The sequence below is a fragment of the Linepithema humile genome, chromosome 3 (genome assembly GCF_040581485.1).
Source record: "Linepithema humile isolate Giens D197 chromosome 3, Lhum_UNIL_v1.0, whole genome shotgun sequence".
Taxonomy (NCBI): Eukaryota; Metazoa; Arthropoda; class Insecta; order Hymenoptera; family Formicidae; genus Linepithema; species Linepithema humile.
The window spans coordinates 30906069-30930790 of record NC_090130.1 but is presented as its reverse complement, the minus strand read 5'-3'; the positions used below and the strand labels follow the sequence as shown (position 1 = coordinate 30930790).

The following is a 24722-nucleotide window of genomic DNA, read 5'->3' as shown; positions in this document are numbered from 1 at the left end:
TGTCAGATCGAGATTTGCAAAAGTAATCCGGCAATTTCATCGTTGCATCATAACTTACAATTTTTATAACTTTACGATGCTGACCTAGTCTCGTTTTTTTTTTTTTTTTTTTTTTTGAGATAAAACAATTCCAGTACCTGAAGTACTACTTTAGCATTTAATATCAATATTTATTGGAAAATAAATATAAATGCGAGTTCTCCGTACTTTATACGGCGCGTTAAGCTGACCGAGATAATTCAATTGCAAATAACTTTTACGATATCAAGCCTGCTTTCATATTCTTTGAAAATTATTAATTATGAGAATAATAATTAAAACTAAAAATTTAAAAAAAAATCATGATAAACCACTTTGAAATTATATTGATTGAGCTCCTACTTCCGCATAGCTAACGACTAAGTGCTAATTTTCAGTTATTATCACAATCTTTATATTTCTTATTTCCTTTAATTCATTTATTTTAAATGTATTTTCTTACAAAACAAATGTAAAAGATATTATAAATATTAAGATAACAAAATAACATATAAAAAGGGCAATAATATGTGAAAGAGAAAAGAGAAAGATGTAGAAAGTATTTCAAGTAAAAATTTTAATAATCTTAATATAATTTTTGCACACAAGTGTACTAACGCATTTACATTATAAATAGATCAAAAAATAAGGTCGTTAATCTAAGAGATACAGTTTATTGTATGTTAAACTGCTAGCTCATAGCTGCGCTCATTGCTTCACGAAGGAGAAGATGAAAGCTGCTGTTTCACGTGACATAGCGTGTAAAGTAACATACACGGAGAACTGGTGTCTAATTGGAGAAGGATATAACTCTATCCAGCTTCGCGGGATTTGTTGACCAATCTACGACCAACGAGTGGGACAGATCTCACGTTGCGACCTCGAAGTCGCGCGCGGATGCAAGGAGCGGAATCCAGGTGTCTTTATCTCTCGTCAGTCCGGGTATTCGCAGACGCGACAGCGTCCTCGTGTGCGAAGTTACCAATCTCGCGGACGCTTCCGGATGGATTCGCCAAGAGACAGAATTTTTATCTTTTGATTGCATTTCGTGGACCACTGAACTGTTTTCTTGGAAATTCATAAAACGCCAGTTAATAATATTCTGAAATTAGTGCGCCGAATTAGAAATCGCGAATGCGTGTTTTTGACTTAAAACAAAATTAGTGTTAATTTAAACTAATGGTGGAATATAAAATATACATTATATGCATGGTTTGTAAAATCTTAAAGAAGATATCGTGTAAACAATAGTGTAATTAAAAAATCGTGATCTCAATTTCTCAAGTAGTTTATCGTGAAATTGTTAGTTTTAATCGTCGATATCTTATCATAAAATATTGTTGAATGAAGATAGGATAAAGATTATTTTCTCTCAAGAAGATTACCGCGAGAATCTTCTTCAGAATTATCTGCGGAAAACTCTGGTAGAGTTTTTCACGCTCGACAATAAGCGTTAACACTTCGGATTTGCGAATATTTGTTAAAGACCGGCTTTTATTTTTTGTGTGCAATATAATGACAAAGATGGAAAAAATCGAAAGTGGCGTTTATGTAAGATTCTCTTGAATTAAAATAAGATTTTGGTATCGCGGTTTTTTTTATTAAATTTATTCGAACATCGCAAATCGCTTTTCAGAAACAAAGCGGATATATTAACGAGGCCTTCCAGTTGGACGGTTTGCCTTTCGACTCTCACGAGAATATTCCACCTGATTACAACACGACGACACATTCTGAAAAACAGCAGGAACCGGAAGTACGTATTATCGTATTAGATTAATAAACAAAAGTAATATTGCAATAATAAATAATGAATTTTCGATTATCAGGCGGGCGTTGAGAAAGCGGAATGGGGAGGTAGACTAGAATTTTTGATGGCTTGTATAGCCACTTCCGTCGGATTGGGGAACGTGTGGAGGTTTCCGTTCACCGCGTACGAGAATGGCGGTGGCGCCTTTCTAATACCCTACATCATAGTCCTGCTCCTTGTCGGAAAACCGTTTTATCTTCTCGAGGGACTTCTGGGGCAGTTTACCAGCAAATCATGTGGAAAAGCGTGGTACATGGCGCCGGCCATGAAGGGTGAGACGATTCATTTCATTCAAGAGAAATAAAAAAGATATTTTTTTCAATAACATTTATCTTGTATACAGACTATTTTGCAATAGATTTTTTCGCAAATTCTTCAAGTAGAAATTATTCTCTCAGTCTTATTTCTTGTATATCGAGATCGTACGGCGCTTTTATGAGACTCGATTTCAGGATTAGGATACGCGCAGATTTTCGCCGCGTTCTGCGTCGTCTCGTACTACAGCGCCCTGATGGCATTAACCCTATATTACTTGGTGGCGAGTTTCCAGGCCGAATTACCGTGGTCGATCTGTCAACCGGAATGGCAGGATTACTGCATCGACATAAAGTCAAATTACACTAAACAGAATAGTACTGTACCCATTCGAAGTTCCGCCGAGCTGTACTTCAGGTTCGAAAAACAATATTCAAAAATTGTTTACTAAAAATCTTAGTCTTTTTAATCTTTTTTGTCCATATCAATGAGTTTCTTCTGATGTTCTTAAAGATTAACGTGACCCTTCTTGCGTGACTTTCAGGAAGGTGGTGTTGCAGGAATACGATTCAATCGAAAGCGGTATCGGCGCGCCATCCTGGCAACTATCGATATGCCTATTTTTCAGCTGGGGCAGCGTCTTCGCAATATTATTTCGCGGCGTGAAGAGCACAGGCAAGGCTGCCTATTTCCTCGCATTGTTCCCTTACGTCGTAATGATAGCCTTGCTGATTCGAGCCGTCACTCTCGACGGTGCTGTCAACGGCATCCTTTACTTTATCACGCCGAATTGGGAAGCTCTGTGGAAGCCCACCGTCTGGTACGCCGCTATCACGCAGTGCTTCTTCTCGCTATCAGTTTGCTTTGGCCCGATCATCAGTTATTCATCCTACAATAATTTTGAACACAGAGTGGACAGGTGGGACAAACCTTGATAAACCTTAAAATTATTTTTCGAATGTCAGAATTTGAGAATTAAAAATCTATTATATTATAGAAAAAAAGTTGTATAAGTAGAACACTATCTTCTTTTTCTATTGCTTTAGAGATGTGATGATAGTCACCACGCTAGACACGTTCACCAGCCTAATGGCCGGCTGCACGATCTTTGGTATCCTCGGTAATCTGGCCCACGAATTAAATGAAGAAGACATCGCCAAGGTGGTGCGCGGTGGCACCGGTCTCGCCTTCATCTCGTATCCGGACGCGTTATCGCGCTTCACCTTCGTGCCGCAGCTATTTGCCGTGTTGTTCTTCATCATGCTATTCGTTCTCGGCACCGGAAGCTCCGTCGCGTTGTGCGGTGCGATATTCAACGTTTTTCGCGATCACCTGCCGCAGTTGAAGCTGTGGATGCTGGCACTTTGCGTCACCTGCTTCGGCTTCGTCATCAGTCTTGTCTACATAACTCCGGTACGTTTAAATGGTTCGCTTAAACTTGCCTTCTAGTACAAAGATATTATTTTGACGACTATTATTTATAAATATCTTGCCAGATATTATTAATATTAACTTTACCTATATAATATTGAATAAAATATCAGAGATGATGTGCATTTATTTTAATTATAAAAAAATTGTGTAAAAAAAGAACACAATTATTATACTAATCGATGTTTGTTGCTTCTGAAATTATAATATAAAAAATATTCTTACATACCTCTTCCAACAATCAGATAAAGATTTTAAAAATACTGAAAATCAGATAAAGATATCTTAGATAAAATGTTCTAAGAATTATTGGTAATGTTTACGTTAGTTTAACATTAAAAATAAATAAATTGATTACAGGGCGGCCAATGGTTTATAACGTTGGTTGATTATTATGGAGGTACCTTTGTAGCGATAATCGTCGGCGTTCTCGAGATGATAACCATTTTTTGGGTGTACGGTTTATTGAATTTCCTTGACGACATGGAATTCATGCTAGGTAGCAGACTGGGTATCTACTGGCGATTGTGCTGGTTTCTGATCACGCCTCTACTCATGATTGTCATACTAATTTATACGTGCGTTACGTACGAGTCTCCTCTGTACTATGGCATCCGATTTCCCGATTACGCTTATGGTCAGTGAAATCTTTTCCATATATACACGGAGAAAATTTTATATCCAAAATTACTATGTACGGTAGTAGCCGCGGACCATGAAGGAATTATAAAAATTTTCACTGTGTTTTTCACATGTGAAACATAATAAAAATTTTCAGTCCGCGGCTTTATAGTCCACGGTTATTGCCGTACATAGTAATTTTTGATATAAAGTTTTCTCCGTGTAGAATTTTGTACATAGAATAGGCCACAAAATTATAATGCCAACATACGCAAAATTTTTGCCTTTCTATTTTCAGGAATTGGATGGTTTGTGCTGGCTCTAGGAGTATCCCCTATATTATGGTCTATCGGGCAGAAAATAGTCACAAATAAAATATCGTCCTTTACGGAGGTAAGGTATCTTAAAGTATATAATAACATTAATCGGATTTCACAGAATATAAGTCTTTTCCTTAACACACTTTAGTCCGTCAAAATGGCATTTCGACCTGTGGAAGGTAAATGGGGACCTAATAATCCAAAGATACGCAAACAATGGGAGGAGTATGTGGCGGAGAAGAGATTCGGTGCTCAAACCGGTTTGATGAAGACGATTTTTAAATAAACAATTTTATTTATTTGTGTTCCATCTTCTTCTCTTAATTAACTGTGTACTTTGATTTAATTATCCATTAGCTAGTGTAAAATGTAACAGAAAAAAAATTGTTTGTTTCACACATAGTTCTGCACATATGTATATATTACACAATATGTTATATTTTGTTACATAAATATATTGTTATTTATCAAGCGACGCAGTAGCGTCATGACACCAAGTACATAAAAAAGTACCAAGTACATAAAAAAGATCTTACAAAGGTAAAAAAATATGCGCTAGAGAGAAAAGTTGAGAGATCTTTTAATTCTGTATTATTGTATTACAACCCTAAATCGTATAGTGTTTATTATAAAGTTTATAACATACGTGCAAGTACTTAGCTAATTGCATTTCACATTTATTTTTGAAATAAAATCTTTATTGATATAAATTTGGATACTTTTTTATGGCGTATTTTTTTTTACCTTTGTAAAATGAATTATATTTTGTGTAATAAAATCATATTATCCGGCGATTTTCGAGGCGAGATTTTTTTAAGTATCTTTGCAGAAAATTAAAACAGCAGTATAAAAAAATGTACAATACGCTGTTCACGATTTACACATACCTATACAATGACTAGTACGATTTTTTACTCTAACTTACGCCATGAATCATATCGCACGCTTTATGCTCCCGATACGCGATCGGACACGAGTGCGTCGCACAAAAGTTGTCGTTTTAATTATGCACGGATGTAATTACGAGACATCGATCACATTACATAAGATCTGTACAGGTTAACATATCTCAACATAATTTGTTCCTTGATTCAATTCCTCCGTACGGAATTGTGTCGACTTATTTATTATTACGTGGACATCAGGAACTAATTAAGCGAAACATGTCATTATAGAAATCTACACGATTGTTTTCTTATTTCTTTCCGCAACATTCCTCGCGTGCTCGCCTGATAATTGAGATTTATTGGCAATCTCGATAAGCTTTCCTTATTTCTTTATACTTAGGATGAAGAAAATTATTATACAGTTAAGTTGTACGATAGAATGCGTCGCTCTTGCAATAATCGATCAAATTAATATTCATCGAACTGAAAACTCGCAAATTTATTCTTAATAAAGGGCTATTTTATTAGTCGAATACCTTATCTATATTTATAGAATTATACTTGTATGAGTTAAAGGAACGAGTGACGCGATACTATAATTTACTATTAACTACATGACATTAGGCTTCTAAACATTCTCAATCTTCTGCAACAATGTCGACGATAATCACTTCAATTTCAATTCAGAGATTGAGCTGAATCAATAGCTAACACTATAAAGATGATGATAGTCGCAGGAACTAATCGCACTCAATTCACCTTGTTATTAAATATCATTCACATTACTCACTTCAGATAAACCTTAACAGGTGCGAATCTTTAAACATACCACGATTCAACATGCGATACAGTGTAACGTTAACGACAGCGAAAAAAATTCCTCTTTTTATTATCTCTGCAAGAATCTGTCAATGACATCATCTGTTCCACCGCTTCCGTTCCACTTTTTCCGCGATTTACCGCAAATTTTGCAAGGAGTTTCCGACTTTATGCTGAAAAACCGAGATTTGATTGTAATTTTTTTTTCTATTTATCTTAAGGAAATCCCAATTATCGAGCCGACCACTCAATACTCTTTTTTGCGACTGAAGTAAAAACATAGCGAGAAATATTTTTCGCTTGTGAAGTTACACAAAGCAATATATTCCCAGACAACATGCATGTCTTAAAGATATTCAAAAGACGTCTAAAAGACATCTGAAAAAAAAATGACGTCTTTTGACCATCTTTCAGATGTCTTTAAGACATGCGTGTTGTCTGGATATTTCCTCGCCGAAGTGAAAGAAAAAACGAAAAGATTTTTCTCGTTGTATAATCTACTATTATAACATATATTGCATGACTAAAGATTTGTGCAAAACAAACAGTGCAAGATATGATAAAAAGGTGGGGAGTGGGAAAACGTTAAAGTCGGATTGAGTCGGATCTTGATTACCGTGAATACTCGCGCGCAATTTAATCTGAAGAAAAGGATTGCGCGTGATCTCTATGTACGCGAACACGTCGCGCGAATTCTTTAAGCAGTCTATCAAAGTCCGTCGACTGGCTAAGAACTCGCGTAAGGAATTCTCGAAAAAAAGAAACCAAACAGTGGACAATATTGCATGCGAATAATAATCAATCGCACGTCTCGAACGAGTCAGCATGGACCATACGAAGGTTCGCCATCCACATATATTGCATATTATTATAATGGTGCAAATAAAAGGAAAAAGTGTGGGGAAAATTTTTTTTAAATATACAGATGGCTTTGAAAATTACGTATTCAGAATAATATCTCATCAAATATGCGCTTGTAATATCGAGACTGAGAAATCTAAAGCTCTTTACAACCGAATTATTACTGTTATTAAACTAACCAAATTATATGAATAATTACTGTTTGCATATAACTCATTATTCGACGATTTGGCACGATCCTATTTACGCAGATAAATGTATATGTTTGCTTAGATACGTGTCTGTTGTTTGGACGCGTATGCCGTCACCGTCATTTTATTAAATAGTCATTAATGATTATTTGGCCAAAATATGTCAGAAATTGTATACACAAGCGTATTCGTTTATTTTAAGAATACCTATTGCTTATATGCACAAAGTAAAATTTTTTTTTAATTTTAAACTTAATTTATAATAAATTTTTTTCTACAAAAATTTAAATTTATTAGTATGCCAAATATTCAAGCAAAAATTTTAAGTAATTCGCAGTGAAGATAAGTGCCTTTTTATTAATTAGTTTTCAAAATAAAAGTGAATAATAAAACTATATTTTTTAATTAATTTCAAGTAAATTTATTTAAATTAGTAATTTTGTTTTTATAAAATTTAAATTTAAGATTTTATTATAAAGATAAGATATCATAAAAAACATTAATATTTCTCGATCATTTTTTACTGAAAAAATTGATTTAAATTATCTCAAAAATTTAAAAATTAAAAACTTTTCCATTAAAGATAGGATATTCTATTAACATTCGACATTTCAAAACATCATAAAATATTAAGTCGTGTAGTCTGATTGTGAGACAATCCTAAGATTACTGTTTCTTTATTATTGTCGTGGAGCGATTAACTTATTGTAAAAAGCATATTATCATAAGTGTTTTTAACTAGTTTTATGATAAGATAGAAATGTGTTTATTGAAAAAAACATTTCAAACATATTTTATATTTGTTAATAACTATAAAATCGTAAGTGCGCAATGTTATATAGAATATTCAAGCATTATACACATATGCGGCGGAAAATCTTTGAAAAGCCGATTGCTGAAATAATTTATAGTCGATATTTTTTGTAATTATAGAAATATGTTTATAACAATACATTTTTATTTGTGGAAAATTTTAAATTGTAAGAATGCAAATAAATAACAAATTATACTTTTTAATTGATTTTAACTAAACTTTACTCTGAGAGTTTAAATTTATAGTTTACAATTAGTTGAAAAAATTGAGGTGTTAAAGATTGAAGTCGCAAAAAATAATGATCTCTTTTTCATTAAAAAAGTCGATTTCAAATTACTTTAAAAATCTGGAACAATATTTGGAACAATGTTTCGATACAATATTCATAAAATTTTGCGAAATTTAAAATTTTATTTGTATTTAATAAATTTTAATTTAAAAATTAATTTGTTAAATAAGTATTACAAAATGCAATTAATTGATTAATGTTAACTTTCCGCATTACGCAAAAATGAATGCAATAACGTCAAGGCATTACAGTATATTTTTTTGTATATTTCCTTTTATTCTACGTAAAATCAACTGACTGCAAATGTATAATTGACAGCATATGTTGCAAAACAAGTTTAATAGAAGTCCATGTGACGCATGAAATAATGATGACATGTTAAACCACCCGGATAACCAATGTATCATTCCGCAATGGTGTCGTATAGCCTTTACGTAAATAATAGTCTCCTAAACAATTTATAAGAATAATCTGATTACATGCAACGTGATCAAAAAGCGTAAATGATTCATGTGTTACGGCCGGTGTTATCTTTTGCACCATAGAAAAAGTCATTGAAATAACAAACAATTGATTTTGTAGAATCACGTCATTAATAAGAGCGAAACATCCGGTACATTCAAGTTGTCCGTTGTGTCGGCTAACGGAAACGAAGTCGAAAATAGAGTAAGTTTAACAAGAAATGGTAAATAATGCAGATTAAAATTTTGTTATCAAAAGTTTTCGAAATATAATAAAATTTTCTTTGCAGATTTCGGTGTCGATCAAGGAGAATGAAGAAAAGGAGAGAGCACAATGGGGGAGTGGGATAGAATTTCTCATGTCCTGCGTGGCGTTCTCTGTCGGTCTCGGGAACGTCTGGCGATTTCCGTATACGGCTTACCAGAACGGAGGTGGTGCTTTTCTCATCCCCTACGTAGTGGTGCTGTTCATCATCGGCAAGCCCTTTTATTATATGGAGATGATCCTCGGACAATTCACCAGCAGATCCTGCGTCCAGATCTGGTCCGTGTCACCTGCGTTCCAAGGTACTTGCACTCTGAAATCTTCTGCATTATTTTCTCCTATAAAAAAATTATTAAATCGTGTTACTAAAGTTAAGTAATTGTGTCTGAATAATTAAAAATCTAAATGACATATAAAATATACGAATACCCAGATTTATAAAAGTGGATTTTGATATCAGGTATCGGTTACGGCGTGGCGGTGTCAGTGTTTTCCGTGATCACTTATTATTGCGCCCTAATGGCCCTGACGCTTTATTATCTGGTCGCGAGTTGTCAGTCGGAACTTCCATGGGCTCATTGTTGGGAAGAATGGGGTGACGCGTGTTTCTCCAGCTCGTCGGCCGGCGGGCATGTGAAAAACGGAAGCAGAAGTTCCGCAGATTGGTATTTTAGGTACATTAATTTTTGTACAATGCAATCGGAACGTTTTTAGGATATCCTTTACGTCTATTTACACCTGCCATTTATCATTATACTCGTGTTTGCACACGTGCTGTGTGTTGCATGTTATAAATTATGTCGGAAGCCGCTCTCACTGGTATATCTAGTTATTGTTGGAATTTATTGCCTGACGTGGAATCTCGATCGAAATCTGTTCGTATCTCTCAGCGCATACGACATGATAATAACGTACATTAAATTGCATTTTGAGCGTTATCTTTCATCCATTGAGCTCGTTATCTGTATAATTCTATAGAATGTTCTTCAACATCATGAAGTTTCAAGTCTTGTATCTTTATAACTAAGTTTTAAATTAGAATTCTAAGTGCAACGAGCTGTTGTTTACCTGTTCTGAAGCTAAATTTACAAATGCTCTTTTTCTGCAATCGCTTATGGTTGCTAAGGAAAAAGTGACTACAGATTTATCAGAAAATCTCTCAAAATTAATATGTTGCAAATCTTGAATTATTCTTTATATTAGAATATACATACAAATCCTAAAGTCAGTATAAATAAAATTTTACCTAATAATAAATTGTTAAAAATTTTTAATTACTAGAACATGAATGGAATTAAACATTTCTAGCCGCTTATATGTTTAGAAAATTTGTCCTTAATGAAATGGGAATTGAGAATGGACTCGGGTTACCTTCGTGGCAGTTGGTCTTGGCGTTGCTGGTGAGCTGGATATTCGTCTACGTGGTAATCTGTAAGGGTGTGAAGAGCACCGGCAAAGCAGCCTATTTCCTAGCGATCTTCCCGTACGTTATTATGATCAGTCTTCTAATCAGAGCGGTAACATTGGACGGCGCAGTGGACGGCATCATCTTCCTCTTCAATCCTGTATGGCACAAGATCCTGGAGCCGGCGGTTTGGTACGCCGCCGTCACGCAATCGTTTTTCTCCCTCGGCGTGTGCTTCGGCGCGGTGACCATGTATTCGTCTTACAATAATTTCGATCACAATGTATCTAGGTGAGTGTACAGATTTCCGGATACAGACATTATCCTTTTAATAATAATAATACAACGCGCGCGTGCGCGCGCAAATCACAAAGATGTTATCAAATAAGTTATCGAAAATTCTTGATCAAATATGTTTTGATTATTTTGAAATAAAACGAAATATTCAGAAATCAAGATTCCTGTGTTTTTGCAGGGACTGTACGATAGTGACGACTTTGGATCTCTGCACTAGCTTGATGGCGGGCACGACGATCTTCGGGATCCTGGGCAATCTCGCTCATGAAATTGGCAGTGACGATATTAGCACCGTTGTTCGTGCCGGAACTGGTCTAGCTTTCGTCTCTTATCCGGAAGCTCTGGCGCGGTTTCAAGTGGTGCCGCAGCTTTTCGCCGCCCTGTTCTTTCTGATGCTGTTCATACTGGGTATAGGGACCACCGTTGCTTTTTGCAATGTGATCATTAGCATTATCAAGGACCAATTTCCGCAGCTCAAGCAATGGAAAATTGCTGGTGTTCTTTCGATCCTCGGGTTTTCCGTTGGCGTTGTATACTGCACGCCCGTAAGTTCGACATAATTATGTTTTTTTGTAAAAAATAAAAAATAATCAAAATAATAGAGATTAATAAAGCAAACAATATTAGTTAATAGTCTTTCTTTGAAAAAAAAGAATTTTCTTAAGACCAAAGCTCTTTGAAAGAAATAATAAAATTAAATAACAAATAACTAAGATAAAAAAATAATAAAGTTACTTTAAAAAACAATAAAACTCACAATAAGTATTAATATGTAATATTTTATCGCGCATAATATAGGGTGGTCAGTACATTCTCAACCTGGTGGACTATTTTGGTGGAACTTTCATTATTGTGTTTCTAGCTTGTTTCGAAGTGATTGGCATTTCCTGGATATACGGTAATGAATAAATAATATATTTCACTCTCACAAAGTTGCCGTGAAATTATTAAACTGATAATTTTTCCAGGTGTTGACAATTTTCTGGACGACATCGAGTTTATGGTAGGACGACGGCCGTTCTTTTATTGGAGATTTTGTTGGTGTTACTTGACTCCTATATTTCTGTTCACCATTTTAATTTATTTCCTTATCGATATAACGCCGCTTACGTACAACGATGAATACTATCCAACATCCGCATATGGTATTACTTTGCAAATTTTTACAATAACAAAAATTATCAAGTTATGCTTTTACAATTGTGAAAATAGTCATACAATCCAAACATAATAAACGAAATTAATTGTTTAAAGTTAATTAATATAAAAACCAAAAGTAGCTTAAAGTATATTAAAGTAAAAAGTTAATTTTAATTGTTAAAATTAAATTATAAAAATTAGAAATGTAATGATAATTAAGATATAATAATTTTATAAGATAATATTGTATTACATAAAACGTTTTTTTAATTTTTTGCAGTTGCAGGCTGGATAATTTTGGTGTTAGGAATTCTTCCGTTTCCTTTAGGCATGCTCATTCTTGGAGTTCGAAATAGAGACAAGTCGTGCTTGAATGTAATTCAGATTTGAATTTTATTTAAATATAGTTTTAACATAGTGCGTCGTAAATCTAAAATTACTGATCTATCGCTCTTCAATTTTAGACGACTAAGCCGAGCGCCGATTGGGGCCCAAAAGATCCTCAAAAGTACAAGGAATGGAAAGACTTCAAGCAATCAAAGAGGATATCCCGAGCGTGTATAAAAAAATCGAAGATTATAGCAGCCCTGTTTGGTAAAAATTGATATAATGTAATTATTATTAAAAAATATTAAAATCATATTACGTTTATGTTATTCGGTGGCAATGCGCTTAACAATATCGGCAGCTCTTTGTCGTGTGTCGTGTTGCACACAGTGCAACATTACACTCAAAAATGCATTTACAAGATAGCTAATGAAAGTTAAGCTTCAGGCACTCAATTGTTAACTCCTTAACTACGATATAACTAAATACGAGTGCGTAACTACGCGTGGAAATTATATATATTTTTTAATTTTTTTTTTTATTTTCTTAATTTGACAATTTCATAAAATTTCATATAAAATATATAAAATAGTACAAACAAAGTTGTGGTAACTGGACTATTTTTTTCATATATTATTTGACTAAGTTAAATAATAAAAAGAATAAGGCTTTTCGGAAAGCTGCCCGCAATTAAGGAGTTAAGGAACTTCGCGGAATAATCCGTTTTCGCGATTCTGCCATGGATCCTGCCATGGCAAAAATAACTGCAAAAATTTGAATTCTAAAGCATTTCCGAGTTTGTACAGAATCGTGTGCTCTACTTTGGTTCCTTATTGAGAAGAATATAAAGTATTTGCTTCCAATATGGCTGCGTTCTTTTCTCCCTAGCTCTCGCTCTCTCCTCTTTAAAGATCTTCCAATCTTTGTGCTGCTGCACTTCTCGTGGACCAAATCCGCTCGCGGGTGCGAAGGCTTTCTTCACCATCTTAAACAGCGTAATAACATAATTTAAGCATTCACTGTGATATAGTTTTTCACAATTCTTTGCATATTCAAACATATTATAACGAACAATTACGATTAAAAACTATTTTCATAAAGTTATTATAAGTTTGCATAAAACTTCTCTAAATTGTTTGCGATGCATTGAACAATATCGTTGCTATTAAAACTAAAACAAAATATTTAATGACAATATAAAATAAATTTAAACTGCAAAGAGATTTAATTTTTTTATTATGCCAATCAACATACCTGCGTGAACGGCAGCTGCCGATTCTTCAGCACCTTAATGAACATCCACAACGGTATCTGGAGAACACCTATGCAGAGTATCGTCCATCCGGCAGCGTGCGCAGATGATGGCAATGATATTCCACCATAAGTCAAAGGCGACAGAGTGGCCACCGTATAAATGAAGATCGTTATCAATAACAACGGCGTCACTATGAACCAACATATTCTCCAGTAGGCGCTCGACTTTCGATCCAACATAAATTCCACGTCTTCCAAAAAGTTCTCTAAGCCTGTCGCGAAAACAAATATCGCAACATTAATCACATTTGTACACACAGATGAATTATGATGCTTCCACATTTAAACGCGCAATATTAATTTTAATATAATTTTTATTATAATTAAATTTCAAATAAAAAATTCTTACCGTAAACCCATATTACTCCGGTCATTTCAAATGACGCAAGGATGAAAACGACGAATGAAGCACCATAATAATCCACTAAGGTCAAAATGAATTGACCGCCCTGTAAAGAAAATTTCTTTGATTATAATATAATTATTATTGTTTTTATCGTTAATAATTTTATTAATCTATATAATTTCATCACTCAAGTAAAATTATACATATAATTTTATTGTGTAAAATTATATTATTATTAAAATAATATATATCATTTTTTACACTTATATATAATATTATTAAAAATTGATTCTCTTTTATCGAACTTTAAACTAACCGGTGTTACGTAAACTGTGCCCAGTAAAAATCCCAGAGAACACACTGGAACCACGATTTGCCAAGTTTTCAGCTTTGGAAACTGTTCGCTTATCACAGTGATGATTCCCGTAGTCATCCCCACAGCACTACCGACGCCAAGCACGAACATCATCACAAAAAACAGAGCAGCAAATAACTATAACAAAATTGATCAGTTTATTTTTTTAAAAAATATTTGGCATGTTAATTAATAATATAAGCAATATAAATAATAAAATAAAAAATTAAATTAGTATTTCATTTTTAGGAGAAGATATTTGCGTAACGATTTTAATAGAAAAATTTATTTCCAAATTATCCATTCTGGTTTGTCATAAAAAATGTCTACACGAATTATGATTTCTAATAAGAATTTTACGGCAATAGCATTACAAAAAAAGTTTTAATTTAAATGGACATTATTTATTTTGATCAGACGTATCATATTATCGATACGATATTTTGTATGATTAAAATTCAGTGTTTAGCTAATATCCATTTCATTAGCATACATGCATTATTGATAGATTTTAACACTTGTATATATTAAAATATAATATAAAATATGACACATTTAATACAGCAATCTTAAATACTCGTTTTTTGAATAAAAATTTTGCATCATAAAGCTGTGATAGTTGATTAATTCGCATAATTTTTTTTTTTTTAGAAATATACTAATTTAAGACACAGTTTAGGAAACGAGCTCTTCACATATTTATGAGACTAGATAATATACATAATAAAACCATATACCTGCGGCAGAAAGCTGAACTTTGCTATCGCATCAGGATAAGATATAAATGCCAGACCAGCGCCGCCTCTGACTACTTTAGATATATCTTCCACATCTAACTCGTACGCCAGATTGCCAAGGATCCCGAATATAGTGCAACCGGCCAATAAACTCGTCATTGTGTCCAATGAAGTGATTATCATTACGTCTCTAAATTTATACATAAATTTTTAGGATTTTATTCTAAATTTTTTTAAATGATTTAATTGTTTTCTTATTTTAGAAAATAGTTTATGTTATTTATAAAATTATTTGCATTTAATATACAAACTATGAATATTTGCTTGTATATGCCTGCCTCTCCTTTCTTTTTTTTTTTAATTTATTATTAAATTTTATAAATTTTTAAAACATTTGAGCAGTTTCACGCGCCACTATATTTATTTTTTCACCTGTAGATGTTGTGCTTGAAACCGTTGTGAGAGGAATACGTGATGATGCTACCGAAGCAAACCGAGAGCGAGAAGAAGCACTGTGTCACGGCGGCATACCAGACGGTTGGTTCCAGAAGTTTCGACCATTTCGGGGTGATAAAATAGAGAATTCCATCGGTCGCGCCGTCCAGAGTGACTGCGCGGATCAGCAGCGCAATCAGCACGACGTACGGAAAAATGGCCAGGAAATAAGAGAATCTCCCAGAGCTCTTTACACCTTGAAAAAGCACGATGCAAACCGCCGTCCAGCTGCCGAGAAGACAAAGCGTCAATTTCCAGTCTGGCCATCCGATTCCGTTGTCGATGTTTTCCTTTTCGTGCAAAACCACTCGTCTGCAAATCAGTTTTTATTGTTATTTACATTAAGAACAAATGCTTTCTATCGTTATACTGAGATGTACAGAATATTTCATAATGTGTAGCTCAGATTTTAACGAAAAATTTCCCAATTAATTTACTATCACTTTTTTCTCAACAAAAATATCAAGATTGTTATTTATTATAAATTTCTAATTTTATTACATATCTGCATATCTGTATTAAGTCTCCAAATTTCTGATTGAGATTATTTTCGATATAAAGTGTGTTTAATTGAAAAAACATCCTAGAGATTCATCATTCGAAAAATAAAATGAATACATATTTAAATACACAAAATGCAAAAAACAAAATAAAATTATCTACTTACGTAAAATATAACTCAGCCGAGCTTTGAAGCTTGCTGTTGCTGTTTAAAAAATTATCAAGAATGTCGGTGTTTCCTTCAGTCGCGTTAAGATTGTGGTTTTTCTTGGTACTGGAATCGATGCATGTGTCGCCCCATTCCTTGAGACAAGTAGCCCAAGGCAATTGAGCAGAAAAGGACGCGATTAAATAATAAAGCGTCAATGCCATTAGCGAGCTATAGTAGGTCGCTAATGCTACCGTCGAGGAGAACTGCGCCCATCCAACCCCTGTCGAAAAGTGTTAAACACATGCGTTAAAGTCACCACTGTTGACCGTCGTACGTCGCGCGATTTAGCGGAATAAAAAGAAAAATTTATATTAAAAATTTTATTAATTTTAATATTTCGATATATCTCTCGTAATATTAATTTGAATACTTTGAGGATTGTCAAGAAATTACCAACGAAGCCAGGCGACATGCTCCAAACTTTGACGGACGAGTTGCCGGAAAACTGTCCGATGATCATTTCCAAGAAGTAGAACGGTTTTCCTACCAGGAAGAGCAGAATCACGTACGGAATGAGGAAGGCACCGCCGCCGTTCTCGTACGCCGTAAACGGGAATCGCCAGATATTACCGAAACCGACAGACACGGCGATGCAAGACATGAGGAATTCCACACTATTATTCCACGTCGCGCGTTCCTTGCCCGATTCGACCACCTGTATGTCCAGGTCGGTCGTTGAGTCATTGACATAATACGTTCGCTTGCCATTTTTCACGATGTGAGGCTCATCTATTTGAAAGGCGACGTTATCGAGGCCTTGTTGCTTCTCGTCTCTCTGCAATTACAGATACTTTTGTTTTAACTTATATCTCTTTCAAGATATGGGAAAATTAAAATTTTTAACTTAGTTATGATATACACTGCAAACACATTATAGATCGGATCAACAAACTTGTGTTGTAACGGAATATATATTTGTAAACATCTTCTTCTACGTTTTCCACGAAATCTGTTAATAGCAGATAATTTAGCATTAAACAGAGCTTAAAATTAAAAATCTATTAAAATGCATTACGTTTGAAACTTGTTAATCTTGTCAATTACTTTTACTTTTTTTTTCGTGTTACTCGTCATCTAAAAACTGGTTTTTACGAGTTTGTAACTGATTATTACTTACAATTAGTAATTTACAAATTTATTTATAAAGAGCAAAAAAAGTTTTATCGTATTCAACTTTTTTTCTTAAATTGTTATTTAAAATAAAATATAACTTTTATTTGCTAAAATTTTTTGTCTTTATCATTTGTTTAGTTTTTAGAGCTTATTTAAAAAAATTTCAGCAAAGAATAAAATTCAAATATATTGAAATTAATGCACAGTAATATGATATAAATATGAATTTACGCAAATAAAATTCTCCTACTTAAACAACTTTTTCCTTATTAAATCGTTGATTTCTTTGAACATAAATATAAAAAATATATGAATTAAAAAAATATGCACAAGATATAATTAAAATACTTTTTAAAACATTCGCGATTTAAATGTCGCGTCTGATATTTAAGAAACAGTTAAGAAGAATCTAGGACCAATAAATCTCTCGGCTTCCTGATTTCTAGTGATTAATCTCGGTCACGATAAAGATTGCAACAGCATTCTGTGAAATACTCTTGCGAGAAGAACTTGACGTGGGATATGAAAGATATCGAACAATGAGTTTATCACTTATATCCTTGAACATAAATCCTTCGCGGATTACTCGGCAAATATCAAAGCTCGGAATTATACGTTGCACTTGTCTTAACGATTGTTAGCATTGCGTTTTTTTATCTCATTTTGAGGTTGCTTTTAAATTGTACAGGTGTGTCGCGGCTTCCTTCAACATCGACTCAATGCTGCAAGACTGCGATGCATACATATATTTAGGGTAACTTTCACTTATCGCGTCATCTGAGTCGCGAACACGTGACGATAGGAAAGAAACGAAAGGTGACTCGACGGCAGCAAAGGAGAGATTCAGGATAAAAGAAGTCAACAAGATTTTACCGTGACTGTGCGATCTCACATTCACTCTGAGCGAATAACTATCGTTCGCGCGACGACTGTAATCAGTCGGTGATAATTATACCGCTAAGATTAAATACTGCATCCGCACATCGTAACGCATCGCACACTTTACACTCAATATCTCGTATTCCATTCAAACACGTCGCATTTTAATTAATCACATGGCATTCGATTGAGCAGATCAATTGAGCAATCAATTGTTCGCTCGGCGGACAATTTATCGTTTGATGTTTCAATTAATCGTTCACTTACTGTCTCGTACATAGCGAACGATAGTCACGATAGCTGAATCGAAAAACAATCTTGAGCGCAGGGATCCAGATGCAATCGTCAACACCAGGATCCGAAGGGATGCCTCGTACGTCTATGCTACCGACGAGGACTGATCACCGGACCAGCCGTCGAGGTGTTTTCTCCCACGCGAATTCCTCGGTAGCACATTGATAAAACGATAACCATCGCTATATATCCCCGACGATGGCAGGTGACAGAATACTGCGCGCCACAAGCGGGAAACGCGACATGCCAATCGAGAGCTTAGGAAAATTGTGGTCTAGGTAGCTTAGGTAGGAGCGATGATGAATCATGCATCACGTAAAGAAGTAATTATGCGAACTGCGGGCCGTTATACTATCCAGAAGCAACTAGACGGGAGACAGGTAGACGCGCATAAAGTTACATTCTATCTAACGGAAAAAGACTGAGCAATGGGAGGAAGGGGAAAAGAACTCTCCCCTCAAAAGGGAAGGAGGCAGGGATACCGTCCGGCTATCCGGTGGGAAAAAATCAATCTGTCAAGAAAACTAGCTGCAGCCAGATGAAAAGTGGGAAAAGTCGGAATTCCCGATTGATCGGCCGCTGCCTGTGAAGTAACATGGAGAAACTTAGGAAGGGATATGAGAGCTCTGATACTGTGAACGCACATTACTCTTTTGGTGTTTTTTATACTTCTCAATAACTCTGCGTCACAGTTACATGACATCATACTACGTCATATTGAAGAAAACGAGAAGCTAATGGATCTGCAGCACTGATTCACTTTGATCATATATTTGCAAAATTAAATGGTATTTATATAATTAAGTTTTGGCATAAATAAAAAATTCAGAGAATTTATTAATCTAGAAATAAGAAATTTTAATAAATCTGTTATATAGATAAATATATGAAAAAGTCGAATTATATTATAATTTTCTTCTGCAATTTTTAATTTCTCAATTCTATTTTTACGTTTGACAAATGACAGTTTTTTTCAATATTCTATTATCACAATGTGTGATTTACAGCTTACAATAATTATTAAATGACGCAGTTACACACGTGCTATTTTCTATGAAACTTAGAAGCGGCGAAAGCAAGCGCGCTCGGTTGAGCAGCAAGGACGACTGGATTTGTAATTTACGCGAAACATGACATACACGCTCAGTGCTATCAACATACGTAACATCACAACATCATAATGATATATCAAAACGCGATATTAAATTTCAGTGATTGTAAACTCAATGACGCTTGCAAAATCTACTACATGTCACTTCGTGTCGATTTGCCAATTGAAACATTTGCGTCATCGTTTCTTAAATGTTGCATAGAACAGACCTTGGAGTGAGCTGCTGCAATCTACATTCTTATTTGTTTCTCTCTTCCGGTGACTTTGCGGTCGTTATGGAATGCCAACCATTTTTTACGATCTTCTGCTTTGCTCGGACCCCAGGATTTTAATGGCTGAAAGGCTTGCTTTATCATCTAAAAAAATATATTTTATATATAGATAATATTTTAATAGATATTTCACTCACGACACGATTGATTTACTTGCTTCTCGAAAGGAAAGATGTCTCTTCTTAAATATTGCTACAGCCATCCACAAAGGTATTTGCACAACAGCAATGGAAAAGAGGATCCAACCTATGACTGTTAGTAGAAAAAACGTCTAGAATGAAAGAAACTCGTAAAATCATTATTATTATGATTTATTATACCGCTAATAATCCTTTCTGAGTAACGAAAAAAAAATCATGAAGTATATAAAACATCTTATTAATAGAAGACCTCTTAGCGACTCAATTATTTTTCCTCCATAAATGTATTCGAATAGATTTTGCTTCCATAGAAATCGAATTTAAAACTTCATAATAAAGAGATAAGTGATATAAAACACTGGAAATAGCAAAAAGTGATGATCTCCTTCGACTTTGTATTCACAAAGAAAAAACGTGTAATATAGATAACATCACTATCAGAAGAGATATACAAGATAATACAAAATTTTCTGAAAGGAATAATGATAACAAATCTCTGTCGCAAAAGAAAAGGATCAGAGATTTTTCTATAAGCATTGCAATCTTATTAATTAATTTTAATAACTCACCATACGCTGCATTTGGGTAGAAAATATTGTTGTATTTTAACGGTTCGAGATTGATTAATGAATACAAGAAGATTATAAAAATAATCGCAGGAGTAACGATGCCCCAGCAGAGTCTCCAAAATATCGACAGCCGTCTCCCCAGCATGAATTCGATATCGATTAAAAAGTTACTCAATCCTGAAATTTAATCGTCTCTTCTTGTCACCTGATAATTTGTCGCGATATATAGAATGACGCAGTAATAATTAATTAAACGAACCGTACGACCAAGCGATGGCAATCACCTCGAAAGTGGCCGGTAGGAAAGCGATGAATGAGGTCACGTAATAATCGACGAAGGTTATCATAAATTGACCGCCCTGTAAAGCAGTTCGTTTAATTAAGATAACGAGCTTGCTGTAAAAACGATCGTAAATCACGTTTAATTAGGCGTACCGGCGTGACATATATGAGACCGATCAAGAATTCGCAGAAACAGGTGCTGGCTGCCACATGCCAGTATTTAACCTTCGGCAAGCAATCGTGCACGATAACGATTATAGCAGAAACGATACCGACCCCGCTGCCGATCCCCAGGACAAGCAACATCGCAAAAAACACGATGGCGAAAAATTGCGGCACGATGATGAACCTGGCGATCGTCTCCGGGTAAGAGATAAACGCCAAGCCGATGCCGCCCCGGACCACCGATCCGACACTCTCGGCGCCCAATTCGTAGCTGAGATTGCCCAGGATGGCGAAGATCGTGCAGCCCGCCAACAGGCTGGTGAAGGTATCCAGCGTCGTCACGATCATCGCGTCTCTGATAAAAAAAGATACAAAAGTTAGTAAAAAAAATTTTTTTAAAGCAACAATTCATTGTAAAACGCTAAAGAAATTGCTTAGAATTAAGAAGAAATACAAATTTTATAAATGAGTAAGCATTAAGCGCAACTCATTATTCATGTTAAAATCCATTAAATGTAAATAGGAATAAGAGAGACTGTACGAACGACCGAACTACAAATATTTGCAAATTACAACGTGAATGACGCGTGCTTTTACTAACCGATACACATTATGATGGAACCTGTTGTGGGAAGCGAACATGACGATGCCGCCGAAGCAGACGGTCAAGGAGAAGAAGCATTGTGCGACAGCGTGGTACCAGATCGTCGGCGTCAGCAGTTTTTCCCACGTCGGCGTGATGAAGTACAGGATACCGGCAACGGAACCGTCCAGTCTGACCGTATGTATGAAAAGCACGATGAGGACCACGTAGGGAAATATCGCCAGGAAGTAGGATGCCTTGCCGGTGCTCCGTACACCTCGTATTATCACGAGGAAGATGATCAGCCAGCTGACGAAGAGCGCGATCGACAGACGCCAATCTGGTGCGCCGATGCCGTCGTCGATATTATTCTTCTCTCGCAGTACTTCCTTGCTACACGTGATTGCCTTCGGTTATCTCTTCTGTTGCTCTCGTTTATTTCCTTATCAGATATAGATGTAAATAGCGAATGCGGGCGAAAGCGGCTAGATTAATTTACTAGAAGTATAGCTCGGCGGAGCTGACGTAGGTGACGTTCTTCTCGATCTTGACACTGCTGTTTCCGGGCAATGCGTCTACGCAGAAGTTGCCCCATTCCGGTCGACACCGGTTCCATGGTAATTCTGTCTGGAAACTCACGACAAGGTAGAACAACGCTAACGCCGTTAGCGAGCAATAATAGGATCCCAGTACCAGCAGTATTATGAATTGTGCGATGCCGATGCCTGCGATTAATTGTATTTTTGCACTTCAAAGTGTATCTTATCAATTTTCACACAGAGTACCCCACAAGTGCTATAATTTTTTATTTTTACAAGAAATTTTCCAATAAATCTGGAGAGTCAATTTTTTTATCTCAGTAAAAATGTTGAAACAGCAGTTTTCGAGTTATAAGCAATTAATGAAATAAAAAAAATTCTTTAGCAACGCAAATAAATGATTAAATCATACTCCTCACTTAATCTCAAATAAATTTCAATAAATCGACTAATTTGAATAGAATTTTAATTTAAAAATTAATTACAAAGAAATGCGATGTCAAGAATCGGAAGATTGCAATAATAAATTCGTTGAAGAGAAATCGATTCTGGCCAAAAAATTTATCATTACGATAAATAAGATTACGAGTTGTAGAGCACTTTGATACACTGATATTTTTTTGTAAATAAAATATATAATTAAATTTAAAAAATTACTTATAAAAATTATGAGAATCGGGTATAAATGTCGAACGCAGACGCCGTACCTCTGAACGCCGGTGCAATGTCCCAAACTTTCACGGCCGAGCGGTTGGAAAACTGACCTAGGATCATCTCCAGCAAGTAAAGGGGCTTTCCTACGATGAGTAGAACGATGATGTACGGTATCAGGAAAGCACCTCCACCGTTCTCGTAAGCCGTGAAGGGAAATCGCCAGACATTACCAAGGCCAATCGACATAGCGATGCAGGTCAACAGGAATTCTCGATCGTTTCCCCATTGCTGTCGTTCTGGCTTCGTCATAAAAAAAAAAACATACAATAAATACAATTAAAATACATGCTCCCGTCTTCTTTTGGGAAACTTTTTATTCTTTTAATTAATTGAAGAAAAACTTTATTCAAGTATGCACATTAAGACAGCAGATACATTTTGATTGAGATATTCTGCAGCGATATTCTTCTTTGCGTATACATAAAATGTTCCCAAAGATGGATTATATAATTTTTTTTATTTATTATATTGTTTAAAAATACAAAATAAAAATTATACCTTATTTCTATTTGTCTAAAGTTATTTGTTTAAAATTTTCATCAATGTTTTAATGAAATTGCGTTTACAGATTCTTTAATTTTTGTATAAAAAATAATTACCATGTTAGTTTCATCATTAGATCCCTTATCGATGTTATTCCGATTCACCGTCTCGTCAGTGACGAAGGCAGGATTTATCATGCCGCTTGAGACTGTGTACAACTTCACAAACAATTGTATAACAATAATTAGTCTATTTACAACTATATTACTTTATTAAAATTAATTAAAAAATAAAAATGTAAGACTAAAAAAACTTTACGAACAATTTACAAGTATTGTTTAATTCGGAACGTTGTAAACGTCGCACATAAGTAGTCAATTAATTAAACGACGAAAAATGATTAAATTATAAATTTTTATTAATTTAATATATTGATGGAAATAAACTGTATTGTGCGATCACAACATAATTTATTCTAATTTCGAAAATCGGCGTGATCTTGGACATTTTACAAGCGGATGTTGTAATCGTCGCAATTACTTCACTATTACGATATGATACACTAATAAAAAACAAATCAGTGAATAATATTTATTCTATAAAAATCACTACATAACATTTTAGTTAATTTATCTTTAAATTGTCACTTTCTTACCTTTCGTCCCATTTTATTGCCGGTTTCACAACGATCTGTTTCTCCTCCAAATGCTTGATGTTCACGTAGTTATCTATTCTCGCTCTATATTTTCCAAGATTAATTTGTAGATTGCTTAATTTGTCTACTTATCTTCTTCATTTGTGTAAGTAAAACACTAAGAGATAGAGATAAAAAAATATACTCTATAAGAATATGTCACTCAATGTTATCTGTTCGAATGGTCTGACTCTATGACAATGCACTTGTAGACTCCGCACGTAAATAAGCGCTAATTCGAGTTTCGGAATGCACGTTTACCGGCATGACTAATCAGGGAACATGCCTAATCTCTCTGCAAGTTTATAAAATCATGAAGATTTAGAATGGCAATAACGATTCGAGGAAAAATCATAAAGTAATTGATTGTAATAACAAGGCAATTAACTTCGAAATTAAACTTCGAAAATTATCTACAATGTTTGTTATAATGTTTTGTATATTACTTTTCAGATATCAGTAATTAATATTTAAAAACTTCATGTATTATGTAAACCGAGATCTACAATAGTGTACATATATACAGTTATTAAAATAATAGTATTAATAATTAGAAATAAACTATCGCTATAACTTTATACTCATTTGTTAAAACATTATTAGTAAAATCAATTAATCGTATTGTCTACTTTAGCTTGTGTATAATTTAAGGCAGACTTCAAGATAAAACGTTATTTCTAATTTCATATAGCAAAAAACGTAAAAAAAGGAATA

The 24722-nt window shown here is 34.5% G+C and overlaps 4 protein-coding genes and 1 long non-coding RNA gene across 10 annotated transcripts; 3 read left to right on the top strand and 2 right to left on the bottom strand.

The window, feature by feature from the left end:
* Positions 1-407: 407 nt before the first annotated feature.
* On the top strand, positions 408-5165 carry LOC105670353 (sodium-dependent nutrient amino acid transporter 1-like). Its single transcript, XM_012363838.2, has 9 exons — positions 408-1569; positions 1655-1774; positions 1848-2100; positions 2281-2500; positions 2628-3002; positions 3130-3496; positions 3875-4151; positions 4434-4528; positions 4604-5165. Exons 1-9 carry the CDS (start codon positions 1534-1536, stop codon positions 4739-4741), a joined length of 1881 nt encoding a protein of 626 aa, XP_012219261.1. The 5' UTR covers positions 408-1533; the 3' UTR covers positions 4742-5165.
* Positions 5166-6653: 1488 nt separating this feature from the next.
* LOC105670355 (sodium-dependent nutrient amino acid transporter 1-like) lies at positions 6654-12524 on the top strand. Of its 2 annotated transcripts, XM_012363841.2 has the most exons (10): positions 6654-7001; positions 8899-8982; positions 9068-9344; positions 9503-9716; positions 10367-10738; positions 10923-11289; positions 11543-11642; positions 11713-11889; positions 12165-12259; positions 12349-12524. In XM_012363841.2, exons 1-10 carry the CDS (start codon positions 6987-6989, stop codon positions 12487-12489), a joined length of 1842 nt encoding a protein of 613 aa, XP_012219264.2. In that variant the 5' UTR covers positions 6654-6986; the 3' UTR covers positions 12490-12524. The 2 variants fall into 2 exon arrangements, with proteins under 2 accessions (XP_012219264.2, XP_067207366.1); XM_067351265.1 differs by lacking the exon at positions 9503-9716 and having other exon boundaries at positions 6668-7001.
* On the bottom strand, positions 12254-18795 carry LOC105670354 (sodium-dependent nutrient amino acid transporter 1-like). Of its 2 annotated transcripts, none has more exons than XM_012363840.2 (9): positions 18430-18795; positions 16564-16945; positions 16126-16390; positions 15396-15770; positions 14964-15153; positions 14188-14364; positions 13875-13974; positions 13466-13737; positions 12254-13196 (listed from the first exon to the last, which is right to left on the bottom strand). In XM_012363840.2, exons 1-9 carry the CDS (start codon positions 18439-18441, stop codon positions 13029-13031), a joined length of 1941 nt encoding a protein of 646 aa, XP_012219263.2. In that variant the 5' UTR covers positions 18442-18795; the 3' UTR covers positions 12254-13028. The 2 variants fall into 2 exon arrangements, with proteins under 2 accessions (XP_012219263.2, XP_067207365.1); XM_067351264.1 differs by lacking the exon at positions 18430-18795 and adding an exon at positions 18157-18350.
* A 193-nt stretch (positions 18796-18988) lies between these two features.
* Positions 18989-21654, top strand: LOC136998524 (uncharacterized). Its single transcript, XR_010889103.1, has 3 exons — positions 18989-19244; positions 19464-21371; positions 21519-21654. It is a non-coding gene; the product is annotated as an uncharacterized lncRNA (long non-coding RNA).
* On the bottom strand, positions 19357-24367 carry LOC105670356 (sodium-dependent nutrient amino acid transporter 1-like). Of its 4 annotated transcripts, none has more exons than XM_012363842.2 (10): positions 23970-24355; positions 23431-23532; positions 22825-23071; positions 22078-22303; positions 21597-21971; positions 20984-21350; positions 20808-20907; positions 20549-20725; positions 19997-20091; positions 19357-19923 (listed from the first exon to the last, which is right to left on the bottom strand). In XM_012363842.2, exons 1-10 carry the CDS (start codon positions 23979-23981, stop codon positions 19798-19800), a joined length of 1827 nt encoding a protein of 608 aa, XP_012219265.1. In that variant the 5' UTR covers positions 23982-24355; the 3' UTR covers positions 19357-19797. The 4 variants fall into 4 exon arrangements, with proteins under 4 accessions (XP_012219265.1, XP_067207367.1, XP_012219267.1 ...); XM_067351266.1 differs by having other exon boundaries at positions 19758-19923; positions 19993-20110; positions 23970-24367; XM_012363844.2 differs by having other exon boundaries at positions 19758-19923; positions 19997-20110; positions 23970-24364.
* Positions 24368-24722: the final 355 nt, after the last annotated feature.

Coding starts and splice junctions, on each gene's coding strand:
- LOC105670353 (XM_012363838.2), top strand. CDS start 1,534: ATGACAAAGATGGAAAAAATCGAAAGTGGCGTTTAT. Junction 1,570..1,654: donor AAATCGAAAGTGGCGTTTAT/GTAAGATTCTCT, acceptor ATCGCTTTTCAG/AAACAAAGCGGATATATTAA. Junction 3,497..3,874: donor GTCTTGTCTACATAACTCCG/GTACGTTTAAAT, acceptor AATTGATTACAG/GGCGGCCAATGGTTTATAAC.
- LOC105670355 (XM_012363841.2), top strand. Junction 8,983..9,067: donor GAAACGAAGTCGAAAATAGA/GTAAGTTTAACA, acceptor TTTTCTTTGCAG/ATTTCGGTGTCGATCAAGGA. Junction 11,643..11,712: donor TGGCATTTCCTGGATATACG/GTAATGAATAAA, acceptor TAATTTTTCCAG/GTGTTGACAATTTTCTGGAC.
- LOC105670354 (XM_012363840.2), bottom strand. Junction 16,391..16,563: donor CATGTCGCCTGGCTTCGTTG/GTAATTTCTTGA, acceptor ACTTTTCGACAG/GGGTTGGATGGGCGCAGTTC. Junction 13,197..13,465: donor GGCAGCTGCCGTTCACGCAG/GTATGTTGATTG, acceptor ACGCTGTTTAAG/ATGGTGAAGAAAGCCTTCGC.
- LOC105670356 (XM_012363842.2), bottom strand. Junction 20,726..20,807: donor TGCCATCGCTTGGTCGTACG/GTTCGTTTAATT, acceptor ATTAAATTTCAG/GATTGAGTAACTTTTTAATC. Junction 20,092..20,548: donor CTACCCAAATGCAGCGTATG/GTGAGTTATTAA, acceptor TTCTACTAACAG/TCATAGGTTGGATCCTCTTT.